At 59.6% G+C, this 15,290-nt stretch overlaps 5 protein-coding genes across 5 annotated transcripts; 4 read left to right on the top strand and 1 right to left on the bottom strand.

Moving 5' to 3' along the window:
• Positions 1-181: 181 nt before the first annotated feature.
• Positions 182-1,019, top strand: SPBR_06142 (small subunit ribosomal protein S26e; the record flags this gene model as incomplete). The annotated part of the gene is made up of 4 exons (XM_040764404.1): positions 182-204; positions 315-442; positions 527-629; positions 911-1,019. 4 exons carry the CDS (start codon positions 182-184, stop codon positions 1,017-1,019), a joined length of 363 nt encoding a protein of 120 aa, XP_040621882.1.
• Positions 1,020-2,802: 1,783 nt separating this feature from the next.
• On the top strand, positions 2,803-4,479 carry SPBR_05820 (uncharacterized protein; the record flags this gene model as incomplete). Its single annotated transcript, XM_040764083.1, has 2 exons — positions 2,803-2,868; positions 2,953-4,479. The coding sequence occupies 2 exons, from the start codon at positions 2,803-2,805 to the stop codon at positions 4,477-4,479; spliced, it is 1,593 nt and encodes a 530-aa protein (XP_040621881.1).
• Positions 4,480-4,786: 307 nt separating this feature from the next.
• SPBR_05853 (uncharacterized protein) lies at positions 4,787-6,388 on the bottom strand (the record flags this gene model as incomplete). The annotated part of the gene is made up of 1 exon (XM_040764116.1): positions 4,787-6,388. The coding sequence occupies one exon, from the start codon at positions 6,386-6,388 to the stop codon at positions 4,787-4,789; it is 1,602 nt and encodes a 533-aa protein (XP_040621880.1).
• A 1,977-nt stretch (positions 6,389-8,365) lies between these two features.
• Positions 8,366-10,927, top strand: SPBR_05633 (uncharacterized protein; the record flags this gene model as incomplete). Its single annotated transcript, XM_040763896.1, has 1 exon — positions 8,366-10,927. The coding sequence occupies one exon, from the start codon at positions 8,366-8,368 to the stop codon at positions 10,925-10,927; it is 2,562 nt and encodes an 853-aa protein (XP_040621879.1).
• A 1,256-nt stretch (positions 10,928-12,183) lies between these two features.
• Positions 12,184-14,796, top strand: SPBR_05626 (beta-glucosidase; the record flags this gene model as incomplete). The annotated part of the gene is made up of 1 exon (XM_040763889.1): positions 12,184-14,796. The coding sequence occupies one exon, from the start codon at positions 12,184-12,186 to the stop codon at positions 14,794-14,796; it is 2,613 nt and encodes an 870-aa protein (XP_040621878.1).
• Positions 14,797-15,290: the final 494 nt, after the last annotated feature.

The following is a 15,290-nucleotide window of genomic DNA, read 5'->3' as shown; positions in this document are numbered from 1 at the left end:
CGTGCACCACTTTATGTGCTGTGCGCATTTATTGTGGAGAACCGGCGAGAAACGCAAAATTACTTTTCTCGTGTGCTATTTGACGTTGGTCTCCGTTCCCTCTCTCCTCTCTTTTCTTTGCACAACCACCACCACCCAACAAACCCTTTTTGAGATCCCATACCGACCTCAAATCGCCAAGATGGTTAAGAAGAGAAAGAACAAGTACGTCGACGACATCGATTCGATCTGCGAATAATCCTTTCCTGCGCTGTTGCGTTCCTGCGATATTGCGACCGAACATTTGGCTAACTTGGTTTTTTTCCTTTCTCCAGCGGCCGCAACAAGAAGGGCCGCGGCCACGTCAAGCCCATCCGCTGCTCCAACTGCTCGCGGTGCACGCCCAAGGACAAGGCCATCAAGCGGTTCACCATCCGCAACATGGTCGAGTCTGCTGCTATTCGTATGTTTTTGGTCCTCGCATCTCGCTCGTTTTCGTCGAGGATATCTTTTGGTTTTGGACTCTGGACTCGGGCTAACAAAACAGGTGATATCTCGGACGCCTCGGTCTTCGCCGACTACACCGTTCCCAAGATGTACCTTAAGCTGCAGTACTGTGTCTCTTGCGCCATTCACGGCAAGATTGTTCGGTACGTTTGTCTCCGGGAGAGACAACCGCGTTTCGGTCGTGGCAGTCAACACACGTTGTTGTCGGCCACTCGGCCTGGCGTGAGCGGCTGAAAGAAGAACCTTGGACGGCTCGCGTGTCTCTCCCAGACGGCGGATCTCTTTTTGTTGCTCCTCTTCTGGAAAAATAATTTGAGGTCACGTCGTAATGTTGCTCTTGCATACCAAACCATACAGCCCCAGTATGGCCGTGTGCGTATAGGGCGCCCACCCAGAACCCAGATTTGCTAACATTTGTGAACAGTGTCCGCTCCCGTGTCGGCCGTCGCAACCGCGCTCCCCCGCCGCGTGTTCGGTACAACAAGGACGGCAAGAAGGTCGTCCCCACCCAGGCCAAGACCCCCACTGCTTAAATCATCCTCGACTAAAATTTCGACGACTGTTGCTCTTTCTCTCTCTTTGATGTAAATGAAAAGGGCGAAAGGAAAGCTGGCGTTTATTTTTAACGGTTTTTGATTTGGGCAAACACAAAAAAGGGATCATGGCAAAACTGGGTGCGGATGTTGGTTGCTTGTGACGTTGGCCAGGATGTTCCGGCAAGGGAGGTGTTGTTTTACATTTTAACTAGAATGAGGCACGCCCTCTTGCCGGACTCTGCTTCTGGGATAGTTTGCCTGTGAAAGGGTATATTGTTCCGGGGCCGGCTTGCAAAATCCAACTATGACGAAACTTGATGACAAGGCAATTTGAAAAACGTAAATATTTCTAGTGCAGATATGTTTATTTGAATGACCTTTTCGATGACCGGTATCGTTGTCTAAATTATATTTTATTTATTCTTTGACCCAGGATATTAGCTTGGTAGCACTGCCCAGCATATCGAACATCGTAGTTTGTGGACATCGCCATCTCGACGTCGATGTAAATCGGATCACGTGACTGCACATCCAACATAGGTTTCAACTCCCACCGGCTAGTCTTTGCGAGTCAGATGCAGCAGCTTCTTAATTCGGTATTGTGCGGTATGCATCTTGGCACACACCGTTTCATCGATCGATGACCCTTATCAGTGCCCGGAGCTACGGCGGTCTATCTACCACGCAAGTCTATCATCCGATGGTCATGTATACGGGTGCCGTTTGGTGGCCGGCGAGTCGTACGAGTTAGCAAAGGGTGGTAGTGTTGGCGGGTTGTCTTGAATGGAGAAGAGTGAGCTCCATAGATACGTTTGATGTACGCCTCTGTGATATGTGAGTTGGTATTGGAGCTCAAGAGTCCAATATTGTTTTTCGTTAAGTAAAATTTAAGAAGAAATTACTTCAAAAAATCTAGAAGAGCAAAAATTGCTCAGCTAAAATAGACACGAAATTCTAACAAAATACCCAAAACGTCTCATTAACGTCGATATAATGCAGCAGGGAAGAATTGCATCATCTGCCACGGTTTGGCTGTTTGCGGGGAAACAAGACCGCCACCCTTGTGTTTGTTTGGCCTGAGGTCATCATCAAAGCGGCATACTCACATTGTACTGATGTTTCGGTGTGCCTGTTTAGCGCATTTTTACAGGGAATGCAACGCTCGTACGTTACCGTTTGTTACCCCATCTGGGGTAAGATCGGGCGGCGCGGTTTAACTTGAGCCGCTGAAAGCCGAAGTGATACCCCTCTGTAAGCCGCACCTGAACCAACCACGACTGTTCATCCCTTGTTGTTGGCCCATTTCCCTCTCCAACACGACTGCGGAACAGTCTGCGCGTTGTTGGTGGTAGAATCCCGCGCCGGGCGGATGCGTCTAAGTGGTCGAACCACGACAGTACGACAAGGCTAAACACGGGAGGAATTTGGAGGGAGACGAAGCCATGGTTTCTTTATGCTGGCGTCCGTCGGTACGAACGGAGAGCTGTGCTTACCTACACCGTCCTCCGTCTTGTAGTTCTTTTGCGGGCATGTGCCGTCCCACTACGTAGACTTGAGTGAAAGGGAGGGAAGAACGGTTCGAACACGAGGGAAGCAGGGAAGCCGCGAGCGAGACGGGAATTTAAGATGTAGTTTTCTGTCGCTCGTTCGTGCCTCCTTTCCCTCTTGCTCTCCCCATCGTTTTGGTCTACTTGTTTCGTCATTGTGAAGATTCCTATTTGGAACCAAGGAACATCTCCAACTCGCCTACGGGAGCAAACACCACTCTCAGCATCTCCTAATGGATTTCAACTTTAGCCATCTCGTCGCCTGGGGCGGGATGCTGCTCGCAGCAGCTGCAGCCTATGTAACTTCGCCCCCAGATTCTTCCTGTCAACCTCTGTCATATCCTTCACATCCTTCTTTTTTTACTGACCAGCCCTTCCTCTAGATCGCCGGCTTCATCATCTACCGTCTGTACTTCCACCCGCTCGCCAAGTACCCGGGCCCTTTCCTGGCCAAGATCACCGATGCGTACATGCTCTACTTTGCCTGGAAGGGCGACCGGCACCTCCAGTTCTGGCGGCTGCACGAGACGTACGGCCCGATTGTGCGCTGGGGCCCCAACAGCGTGTCGTTCAACAGCAACACGGCCCTCAAGGAGATTTACGGGTTCAAGGCCAACGTGGGCAAGTCGTCGTTTTACGACGCGTTTGTGCACCCGGCCCACAACACGCACAACGCGCGCGACAAGGCGCAGCATGCGCGCAAGCGGCGGGTGCTGTCGCACGCCTTTTCGGACAGTGCCGTCAAGGAGGCCGAAAAGTACATTCTGGCCAACGTGCGTTCCTTTTGCAATGTCCTGGGGGGCAACGGAGGCCCAGGCAATGCTGTGGCAGCCACCGGCGACAAATGGTCGGGCCCCGTCAGCATGAGCGACCAGTGCAACTACCTGGCCATGGACATTCTGGGCGACCTGTGCTTTGGCAAGGCCTTCCACATGCTCGAGGCGCCCGACAACCGGTACGCCGTTGACCTGGTCGGCGTGGCCGCGCGGCGCCACCTCATCTGCGGCACCATGCGCTCCGTCGAGCAGACGGGCATCGAGAAGGTGCTGTTCCGCGAGATTGCCGCCGGCCGCGCGCGCTACATGCAGTACAGCCGCGGCCAGCTGGCCGAGCGCATGGCCCTCGGCGACGACACGGACCGCCGCGATTTCTTTTACTATCTGCTCAAGGCGCGCGACCCGGAAACCGGCGAGGGGTTCAGCAAGCCCGAGCTGTGGGGCGAGTCCAACCTGCTCATCATTGCCGGCTCCGACACGACGTCGACGGGCATGGCCGCCACGTTCTTTTATCTGGTGCGCCACCCCGCGGCCCTGGCAAAGGCAACGCGCGAGGTCCGCTCGACGTTTTCTGATGTCGAGGAGATCCAGCAGGGTACCGCGCTGACGGGCTGCACGTACCTGCGCGCCTGCATCGACGAGGCCATGCGGCTGTCCCCGGCCGTGGGCGGCCTGCTGCCGCGCGAGGTGCTGGCGGGCGGCATGCAGATCGACGGGCACACGATCCCGGCGGGCATGGTGGTCGGCACGCCGCACTACACGATCCACCACAACGCAGCGTACTACCCGCAGCCGTGGGCGTACACGCCGGAGCGGTGGATTGCGGGCAGCACGTTGCCGAGCGGTGCGGTTGTCAGCGAGGACGATGTGCGCTGCGCGCAGTCAGCCTTCTGTCCGTTCAGCATCGGCCCGCGCGGCTGCATCGGCAAGGGCCTGGCATACACGGAGATGATGACGACACTCGCGCGGACGCTGTTTTTGTATGATGTGCGGCGGGCCCAGGGTGTGGTGGACCCGGGCGAGGGCCGTGTAGGTGCCGAATGGGGCCGCGACCGGCCGGGTGAGCTGCAGATGATGGACACATTTACGAGTGTCAAGAAGGGCGTGATGGTGGACTTTAAGCCGCGGGCGTAGGGAGGGTACACGGGAGGTTGGTACGTAGACGCATGTGGTGAAATGATCCGCGTGACGTCTGGAGTTCATAGGCCTTGGAATATAATGGAAAAGAGACTGCATTTGGACAAACAATTGAGAAACAGTATAGCCAATGCAATGCAAGTTTGATTAACGACTACGTGTACTATTGTGCAGCTAAGAGAGCTTGGATGACATGAAATGCAGGCGTCATATGGAGGATGTGTATGAGGTGTGGTGACGGGCTCCAGATAAAAAAGGAAAGAACGAACGCGCACGAGAGCGAGGCCAAAAACGGGTCGGCCCGTCACACCCGTCCGTCGTCGACCATCTGCGCCTTGGTATCGGGCGTGTGGCCACCAAAAGCGGCGTCACCGTCGAAAATGACGGCAATCTCCTCGAGAGTGCGGCCCTTGGTCTCGGGGAAGAAGAACCAGACAACGACAATCTCAATGGCGATGATGACAATGTAGACAATGTAGTACTTCCAGGTAATGGCCTCCATGGCGACGGGGTTGGCGTAGCCGTTGAAAATGAGGCAGCAGGTGCCGGCAATCTGCATAATGTTGGTGCCCTTGGCGCGCAGGTGCGTGGGCAGGACCTCGGTGACGTAGACCCAGGGCACGCCGTTGAGGCCGGCGTTGTAGGCGGCGTTGTACAGGAAGATCATGGCGACGACGCCGGTGCCGAGGCTGCCGTTGACAAAGTTCTGCTGCTGGTTGATGGCGGACAGGATGGTCCAGATGATGTAGGTGACGAGCATGCCGACGGTGGAGAAGAGGAACAGACGGCGGCGGCCGAGAAGGTCGATGAAGGAGGCCAGGATGACGCTGATGACAAAGTTGAAGACGTTGAGGCCGCCGTTGATGCGCAGCTGCTGCGGCGCCGACGTCAAGCCGATGGAATTGAGGATGAGATGCAGGTAATAGGAGGTCAAGCCGTTTCCTGAGAGCTGCATCATGCACGGCACGAAGATGATGATGAAGAGACGGTGGCGGTTGCCCTTGCCGTTGAGGAACTCGCGGTAGTTGGTGGAGCTCGAGACCTTGGCCGTCTCGATGTGGGCAATGATCTCCTTCATCTCAAAGTCCACGAGCGGCGAGGCCTCGTCGCCGCCGGCGTGGTACTTGACGAGCACCTTGCGGGCCTCCTCGTGGCGGTCCTTTTGCACCAAGTACCGCGGCGACTCGGGCATGAGGTAGACGAGAAACACCTGCAGCAGCGGGAAGAAGCCCTGCAGCAGCGACGGGATGCGCCAGGCCCACGACTGGCCGGGGCCCATAAAGTAGGTGCCGTACGTGACCCAGGCGGCCAGCAGCGACCCCAGGTACCACAGGTTGTTGTAGTAGCCCGTCAGGACGGCGCGGTGCGTCGGGTACGCCAGCTCGGCAATGAACATGGGCGACGCCTCGACGGCAATGAGGCCGCCAAATCCGATAATCATGCGGGACGCCAGGAACATGCCGTAGTTCTGCGCCGCGCACTGCAGAGCGGCGCCCAGGACGAGCAGCAGCGAGCCGATGAAGATGGGGAACCGACGGCCGGTGTGGTCGCAGAGCCAGGGGGCAATGGGGAACGCGAGGATCTGGCCAAAGACGACGCCGTTGGACAGGGAGCCGAGACGCGAGCCGGTAGGCGTGCCGAAGAAGTTCTGCCACTGGTCCATGGACTGCAGGCCGTTGAGCATGGAGCCGTCGTAGCCGTTGGTGGTGGACGAGAAGTAGGGGATGATGATGAGCAGGTTGAGCATGACCAGGTGACGCTGCTTGTACCAGGGCGGTGCGTCCTGGGGCAGGACCTGGCGGATGTCCCACTCGGCTTGGTTCTCCGGGAGGCGGGAGGTCGGCGAGACATCATGCGGACTGTCGAGGTCGGCGTGCGCGGCCGAGACTGTCGGCTTTTCGTCCATGATGGGAGATTGAAGGGAGTTGGGGGGGGGGGGGGAGTGATAGAAACCAAACGGATGAGTATAGAAAGCGGATGGAATATCAGAAAACTGAAGGCAGGGCCAAGACAAATATAATGACAAAATGCAGGAGACGATCGACAGCGCAGTCGGTGGCTGTATTTGCTGTCACTGCTCTGGATGCGAGGTCCGGTGGCGATGGAAACAAGATCAACAACAAGAACTCATGATCAACACGACAGCCACATGGTCAATATATATATCTCTGCCAATGGCACGTCATGTCGAGAGTGCGGGGCAGGGTAAAGTGAAGAGTGAAAATTAAGTAAAATCAGTTGACAAGGATCGCGGTCCGCTAAAGCCATCTGTCGGGGATGGTCGTTGTCTGTTGTCTCTGGTGCATTGGACGATCAGTCGACCAAGGTAGTGACCGCGATGTCGCACCCCAGACTAGAAAACGCGAAAATACGGAAAACGGAAGACGGAACACGGGAGACGCAGAGCCAGAAAGGCTGCAGACTGGGGATGTGGAGAAGAGGAAAACGCTGAATGGCAGGGAGGCACAGACAACGTCTGGCAGTGAACCGAAACTCCGCGTGGTATTTGGGAGAACCGGCAGGCTGGGGTGAATTTTGCGTAAGGCTGTCTTATTTGATTGTACTTTTTGTCGGTTGTTCTCTTTTTCTTCTCACGTTTTGTGGTTCCGCACCCTCGGCTGTTGACCCCAGGGGGCAGAAGCGAGGAGAGCGTGAGAAGGAGGGTGAGGTGAGACGAGAAAACCTGGAGAACAACGCGAAAAAAAGAAGAAAAAAATGGAGAATGGGGCGGGAGAAAGTGGAGGACGGAGGAGAAAATGAAGAAACGAGACCGAGCAAAAAAGAAAAAATACGAAAATGACACGAGAGATGGGAGAGTATGGAGAGTGGAAGAGTCACATAATTGCCCCGGAAATACAAAAGGGTAACAGGCCACAGTCGGTGAAGCACCAAAATGCAGGCGGAAAGGCTGATGCGACTACAACACGCACTGGCAGTGAACACCCGACTTGACATTCACATTCACCCGGCAAAAAGGCCGTCTTCGGCCCTATCCAGTCACACTCCGCAGGCAAGCAAACAAGAGGGGAAACATGGCCGGGGGACAAACGGCGGAGAATAGGAGGATCGGCAGGCCGAGCGACCAGACCCCAGGTTTCGATTGCTGGAGAGGAGGAGGGGGCCAGGGAATAAGGCCGAGTGGCTTGTGAGCGACTTGAGGAACTACGACTAAAGAAAAGAAAAAGTCTTAAAAAATGAACAAAATTAAGGAGTTAAAACTAGGACCCAAATAAGCAGAACATCCACACCTAGATGGCTCCAAAAAGAGTAGCGATACTTACCAAAGAATCCTTCATAATACGGCACAATCCACCCAGAACGTAAAGACGATGTTTTCGTCCCTTTCCTCTGTGCGAACCACATGTTTGAAAGGCAGATTGTGTCTGTGGAGAAGTTGGGGACTTGGAAAGACTAACACGCAGAGTGGAGATCGTCGACGGGCACCAGCCAATCACAGCCTCGAGTCGAGCACAATTCAAACGGTCTGCTGGTACGCCCGATACTCCGCGCCTTCCTCTTCGGTTGTCTCCTGGTTCGCATCCTCCAAGGACCCTCTTTCCGTTTCCGCTGCCCCACGCGCTGTGTCGTTCCTGCCCCAGCATCCCCATACTTTTCCGCACCTTCCCCAGTTTCGTTTCTCCCCTCCAGCCTTTCTCCCGTATCTGCCGTCGCGCCTTCCTTCGCTTCCCCAGCTTCCCCTATCTCTGCCTTGCTCCTATCTTCCGCGCCATCGCGAGGTTGTCATCTTCTAAGATTTCGATTGCGCTTTGGCCAAGACAGCCGTTCACGGCGTACGGGCTGACCCACGCCTCAACCGTATCGTCGACAGTCTTCCATACTCGCGGAGTTTCGGATCTCGATTCGTCTCGTATATTCTGACCTCATGTCGTCCTCGTACACGAGTCCTGGTGCGGTGGAGGCCCACGGACATGGACATGGCCTCGCTCACTCTTTCAGCCACAATCTTGGACACGGCCAACAGCAGCAGCAGCAGCAGCAGCAGCAGCAGCAGCAGCAGCAGCAGCAGCAGCAGCAGCAGCATGCACACGCACATGCCCACGCCCACAATACGACGAGTCCCGTCGCGTACTACAGTGGCCACACATCCCACGGATATGCGCCGGTCGTCGCCGACCCCGTTCTGACGTCCCCCTATTCCGTCGCTGCGACCACGCCCTCGGCCACAGCCACGACCACGTCCACGAGCCCACCTTCTCTGCTTCTTCCTCCTCCACCACCGCCGTCGGTCCCGGTCATGCGACCCCCACAGCACATGTCCTCGTCGCCCAGCCCGTCGGCGTCGTCTGCCGACCCTTCTCTTCCTCTTCCCCCACTCTCTTCTGCGGCATCAGCCACAGCAACGAAGCGCCGTCTTCCGCGCGCCGCCGCGACGTACCCGCGCAAGCGCGCCACGCAGGCGTGCCTGACGTGCCGGTTCCGGCGCACCAAATGCGACAATGCCCGGCCGGCGTGCGCGGCATGTGTGCGGCTGGGCGCGGACTGCTCGTACCGCGAGGCCGACCACTCGACGTTTGACCCGGCGAGTTTGACCATCTTGCACCGGCTGGACGATTTGGAGCGCTTGTTCCGGGAGAGGAGCACAGGGACGGCGCCAGCTGTCCCGGGGCCACCCATGGTACCGGCGATGGCCCCCAACGCCGTCAACGGTCACGGCCACGGCCACGGTCACGGCCGAAGCCTTGACGCCACCAGCCCCGCGTCCCAAATTTCCCAAGCCCAGAGCGACCTGAGCTATGCCGTCGACGTGTGGTCGCGCGACAAGCGGCCGCAAGTCAGCATCGACGCCGTGCTGCAGTGGGCGCCGCTCAAGGACGAGGGGTTCACGACACGCATGTTTCCGTCGCCGCGGCGGGACGATGCAACGTCGCCGGAGGCGAACGGTGCCTTGAGTAGCAGCAACGGCGGCAACTGGCGCGGCGCCATTGACCTCGACCTGCCGGCGGCCGACGCGGTGCTGCGCAGCTTCTTTGACAATGTGCACGTCTTCAACCCGATCCTCGAGGAGGAAGACGTCCAGGACTATGTCAAGATGGTCCGGTTCCAGGGCATCGGCTGGGACGCGGTGTCGTGCTTGACGCTGCTCATCTACGCACTGGGCACGGCGTGCACGACGTTTGGGCGCGACTACGCCGGCGAGGTGGGGCTGCCGTCGGCGTTCCGGCAGTCGCCCGAGTTCCACGAGGCCGAGGCGTACTTTGTGGCGGCGCAGAAGCGCATGGGCATGCTGCTGTGCCGCAGCGGCGTGATTGATGCGCAGTGCTTCTTTCTGGCGGGCGTCTACCTGATGACGACGCTGCGGCCCGTCGAGGCGTGGAAGATGTTTGTGCAGGCGCTGGCGTGCTGCCAGGGGTTCCTGGTGCCGGACGCGGAGGAGGGCCCCGCGCCATCGCCGGCCACCGAGGCAGCGGCAGGTGCTGCTGCTGCTGCTGCTTCAGCTGCCGCTGGAACAGAAGACGGCTCCAACCCCAAGCGGCGCATCTACTGGGCGTGCTACAAGTCGGAGCTGGAGCTGCGGCTCGAGCTCAACCCGTACCAAAAGGACGTGTGGGACCTGACGTACCCGACCTTTTTCCCCTCGCCGCCCGACGCCCTCAAGGCCCGCGACGAGACGGCGTGGTACTTTTACCTGGCGGAGATCGCCCTGACGCGGCTCAAGAACCGCATTCTGAGCCACCTCTACCAGTCCGACACGCACGCCACGCGGGAGAACAACATTGAATACATTCTGGACTTTGAAGAGCAGATCCAGGCGTGGCTTGGGTCACTGCCGCCACCGCTGGAGCTGACAGCCTTGTACGGCGGCGGCGCAGACGACGACCGCGATGGCGACGGCGACGATGACGGCGATGGCGACGGGAGCGGAGCAGCGGTTGCCGAGGATCGGCGCCGCGACCAAAACGAGGCGTTCCGGTATGTCTTGAACGGCCACCTTCTCGACTGCAAGGAAATCATGTACTGGCCGTTTGTCGTCGATGCCGTGCACGGGCGGTCGACAACAGCAACGGCAGCGAGCAAGAGCCGGTCCTACACAGCGGCCGGGCGGCACCACATCGCGTCGTTTGTCCGCAAAGGGCTGCGCGTCTGCGTCGACCGCATCCGGCAGAGCCACCAGGGGTTCCGGCACCGGCACCACGGCACGTGGCTGATGCTGCGGTCGAGCACGCGGAGTGCACTGGTGCTGCTGGCGGTGGCGCGGTGTCCATCGCTTGCGTCGCAAGGGCCACACGGGCTCCAAGGGTTGGACCAAACAGTGCCTGCAGTACCTTCACTGCCCACACGACCGATATTGCCCGCCGGCTGGGACGAGAGGGTGGCGGATGTGGCCGACATGCTGCAGCTGTGGCAGGACGAGTCGTCGGACGTGCGGGCGATGTTGACGGCGGTGGAGGCGCTCTTGAGAACATCGCCGATGCGGACGGCGTAGGGAGATGCGGAATTGAGACAACGACAAGGCGAGCCGGGGTACAAGTCTGATTACGCTTTGTATGGCTGCTCTGACTGCAGCTTGCTGTATATTATTGATTATTTGATGGTACATATTTCATATTCGTACAGACGACACGACGCACGCGACAGCAAGTGACGTCGCATTGGACACAATGCTGCGAACTCGCGGTGTACTGCAAGCATGGCCAAGACGGTGGGTGTTCCGATGCATCGAACAAAGCTTGTCAGCTCCGAGCGGACTCAAAGTTGCCATTGACTCTACGCGGCGTCAATTCTGTGCGCGTCTGTCTCGCTCGGATTGCCTCGTGGCTGTTAGATCATATGCCGATCCCGGGACGCGGAGTCGAATATAATAAAACGGCCATGCCCCGCGGATTGTCGGATAAAGCTGGCCGTCACTCGCTGCGGAATTGCGGACCTCAGACTGCCCACTTACAGCAGTTGTCCCCTCGCAAAGGACCGATTCAGCAGCTCGGCATGCACTAGACGAGCCGGGGTTTTGCCGATACTCCGCACTGCGCGAAAAGAAGTGCATCTAAACGACAGAGAAGAGAGATCGAGCAATGTCGACGTTGCTGTTACAGGAGACAGTCGCTGGGTTCTCCGTTTATTTATTGTGGATTTCCAACCCGTCCAGTCGTCTTTGCGCTGTTTTCCGTCTTCGTCCCGACATTCCGGCCGATGAAGACACGAACCGGACCACAAATCGTCCCACATTTACGGAGAACTTGTGCCAGCTCTGACCTCTGTTTGCTCCACAGGAGATCCAGCTATCCGTCTCTTGTCCACGCCCTAGCGGACCGGCGGACCACCGTGGATGTCCGTGTCAAGCAAGTTCAGCAGGAGAAGGGCGGCAAGCATTAATGGATAGACGGCTGCTGTCTATGTGCTCGTCAACTGTGCCTATTTCCATATTTCCACAGTACCATATTTCCACAGTACCATATTCCCACACTCCATACTCCCGTTTTCCACGACGCAAAGACTGGGCAGCTATAAAAGAGACAGCGTGCGTCGGTAAAACATCGGAAGAATCACGGGACGACGTGCGCCGACTGACAACGCGCCAAGCTGCTCACGACGTGCGTTGACGTTTCTTCTTGGCTGTATCGATTATAAGACGGCCAGCTCGTTGTCGTTTCGTTTTCTGCCAACAGCAACCGCACAGCAACACCACCACCACCTCCTCCACTGAGCACACAACCACATCACAACCCCACGCCTCCCACCACGATGAAACCCTCGCAGCTCGACGTCGAGGCGGTCCTCGAGCAGCTGTCGCTCGACGAAAAGGTGGCGCTGCTGGCGGGCATCGACGGCTGGCACACCAAGGCGATCCCGCGGCTGGGCGTGCCGTCGGTGCGCATGTCGGACGGCCCCAACGGCGTGCGCGGCACGCGCTTCTTCAACGGCGTGCCGGCGGCCTGCCTGCCGTGCGAGACGGCGCTGGGCGCGACCTTTGACCAGGCGCTCGTCCGGGAGCTGGGCGCGCTGCTGGCCGACGAGTGCCGCGCAAAGGGCGCGCACGTGCTGCTGGGCCCGACCATCAACATCCAGCGCGGGCCGCTGGGCGGCCGCGGCTTCGAGTCGTTCAGCGAGGACCCCGTGCTGTCGGGCACGCTGGCGGCACGCTACTGCGAGGGCGTGGAGGCCGGCGGGGACGTGCTGGCGACGCCCAAGCACCTCGTGTGCAACGACCAGGAGCACGCGCGCGTGGCCGTCAACGCCATTGTCACGGAGCGCGCGCTGCGCGAGATCTACCTGCTGCCGTTCCAGCTCGCCCTGGGCCAGGCGCGCCCGGGCGCGCTCATGACGTCGTACAACAAGCTCAACGGCACGCACGCGAGCGAGAACCCGCGCCTGCTGCAGGACATTGTGCGGCGCGAGTGGGGGTACGACGGGCTGATTGTGAGCGACTGGTTCGGCACGTACAGCGTCAGCGAGGCCGTCAACGCCGGGCTGGACCTGGAGATGCCGGGCATGTCCGGCTTCCGCGGCCCCGCGCTGATCCACGCCGTCACCTCCAACAAGGTCAAGGAGACCACGATCGACGAGCGCGTGCGCCGCGTGCTGCAGATGGCCAGCAAGGCGCTGGCGTCGGGCATCCCCGAGATGCTGGCGCCCGAGCAGACGCGCGACACGCCCGCGACGCGCGCGCTGCTGCGGCGGGCGGCCGCCGAGTCGGTCGTCCTGCTCAAGAACGAGGACGGCGTCCTGCCGCTGAGCCCCGCCAAGCGCACCCTCGTCCTCGGGCCCAACGCCAACACGGCCACCTACTGCGGCGGCGGCTCGGCGGCGCTGCCGGCCTACTACACCACGACGCCGCTGCAGGGCATCCGCGGCAAGGCGGCGTCGCCCGACCTCGTGGCGTTCACGCAGGGCGCGTACGGCCACAAGGAGCTGCCGCTGCTGGGCGAGCATCTGACGACCGGCGACGGCCGCGTGGGCTACACGTTCCGCGTGTACACGGAGTCGCGCGAGCAGAATCCACAGCGCCAGGCCGTCGACGAGCTGCACATGACCAGCAGCTCGGCCTTCTTGATGGACTACATGCACCCGCAGGTCAAAGGCGACACCTACTACGTGACCATGGACGGCACCTTTACGCCCGCCGAGACGGGCCTCTACGACTTCGGCCTGACCGTCGCCGGCACCGGCCTACTGTACGTCGACGGCCAGCTCGTCGTCGACAACAAGACGAGCCAGCGCCAGGGCACGTCCTTCTTCGGCATCGGCACGCCCGAAGAGCGCGGGTCCATCGAGCTGACGGCCGGCCGCGCCTACGCGGTGCACGTCGACTACGGCACGGCGCCCACGTCGTCGCTCAAGGTCAAGAACGTCGTGTCGTTCGGCCCCGGCGGCCTGCGGCTCGGCGGCGCCAAGCGCATCGACCCGGCCAAGGGCATCGCGGAGGCCGTCGCGCTGGCCGCCGACACGCGCCAATTCGACCAGGTCGTCGTCTGCGTCGGCCTCAACAGCGACTGGGAGTCCGAGGGCTTCGACCGCCCCCACATGGACCTGCCCGCCGGCTCCGACGAGCTCGTGCAGCGCGTGCTGGCCGCGCGCCCGGATGCCGTCGTCGTCGTCCAGAGCGGCACGCCCGTCACCATGAACGCGTGGGCGTCGTCGGCCAAGGGCCTGCTGCAGGCCTGGTACGGCGGCAACGAGGCCGGCAATGGCATCGCCGACGTGCTGTTCGGCGACGTCAACCCGGCGGCCAAGCTGCCGCTGAGCTTCCCCGCGACGCTGCAGCAGAACCCCAGCTACCTCAACTACCGCTCCGAGGGCGGCCGCGTCCTCTACGGCGAGGACGTCTATGTCGGCTACCGCTACTACGACGCCACCGGCGTGCAGCCGCTCTTCCGCTTCGGCCACGGCCTGTCGTACACCAGCTTCGCCAGCAGCGACTTGACCGCCGCCGTGTCCGCGTCGGACGCCGCCATCAAAGCGTCCTCCATCCGCCTGTCGCTGTCCGTCACCAACACGGGCGACCGCGCCGGCGCCGAGGTCCTGCAAGTCTTTGTCGCGCCGCCCGCGACCGCCAGCATCCGCCGTCCCCCGCGCGAGCTCAAGGCGTTCCACAAGGTGCCGTCCCTCGCCCCCGGCGAGACGCGTGCCGTCACGCTCGACCCCGTGTCGCTCGCGCTGGCGACGAGCTTCTGGGACGAGAACCGCGACGCCTGGCTCAGCGAGGCCGGCGAGTACACCCTGCACGTCGTCGGCACCGGCAGCGACAACACTGTGTCGACAACCTTTTCCGTGGCCAAGTCGCGCTGGTGGACCGGTCTGCTCGGCAAGCTCGACGCTGCGTCGAACGGCACCAGCGGCGTCAACGGGCATGCGTAGACATGCTGTTTATGTGGAGAGTGTTTTTGTTTTCGATTATAGAATGAATAGAATGTGTTCTTTCACGTGAATGGCAATGGTGAGGTGACGTGCGCTACCTCGGCCGTGACATTGAACTTGATCAGTCAGCAACGGTACAAATATACCCGGTACACTGTGACGACGCGACACGGCTGGGCGGCGTACGTCCCGCGATGACCGCCTTTGTCCCGTTGTTAATATCGACGCCGCAGCAATGTGACGTACTCTGCAGACGGGCACATATTTTACCACTTCTCCCGCAGAGCGGGACAAAACTGACACAAATGCGATCTGGCGTCGTGACTTTGGCATTTTCCCGCTTCAATCAAGCGGCGTCGTAACAGTGGCTGCTACCCGTGCACGGTGTAGAACGTACATTGTAGTCATCATCGGATGTAGTCAGCGAAAGAATAGTGGTGGTCGATTACCGGTTCTCGTTTTGTCCCTGGCATCTTGTCAGCTCAACTCATCAT

This window comes from Sporothrix brasiliensis (assembly GCF_000820605.1).
Source record: "Sporothrix brasiliensis 5110 chromosome Unknown Cont15, whole genome shotgun sequence".
Lineage (NCBI taxonomy): Eukaryota > Fungi > Ascomycota > Sordariomycetes > Ophiostomatales > Ophiostomataceae > Sporothrix > Sporothrix brasiliensis.
The sequence above is the reverse complement of the archived record's forward strand: the minus strand, read 5'-3'. Positions and strand labels throughout refer to the sequence as shown.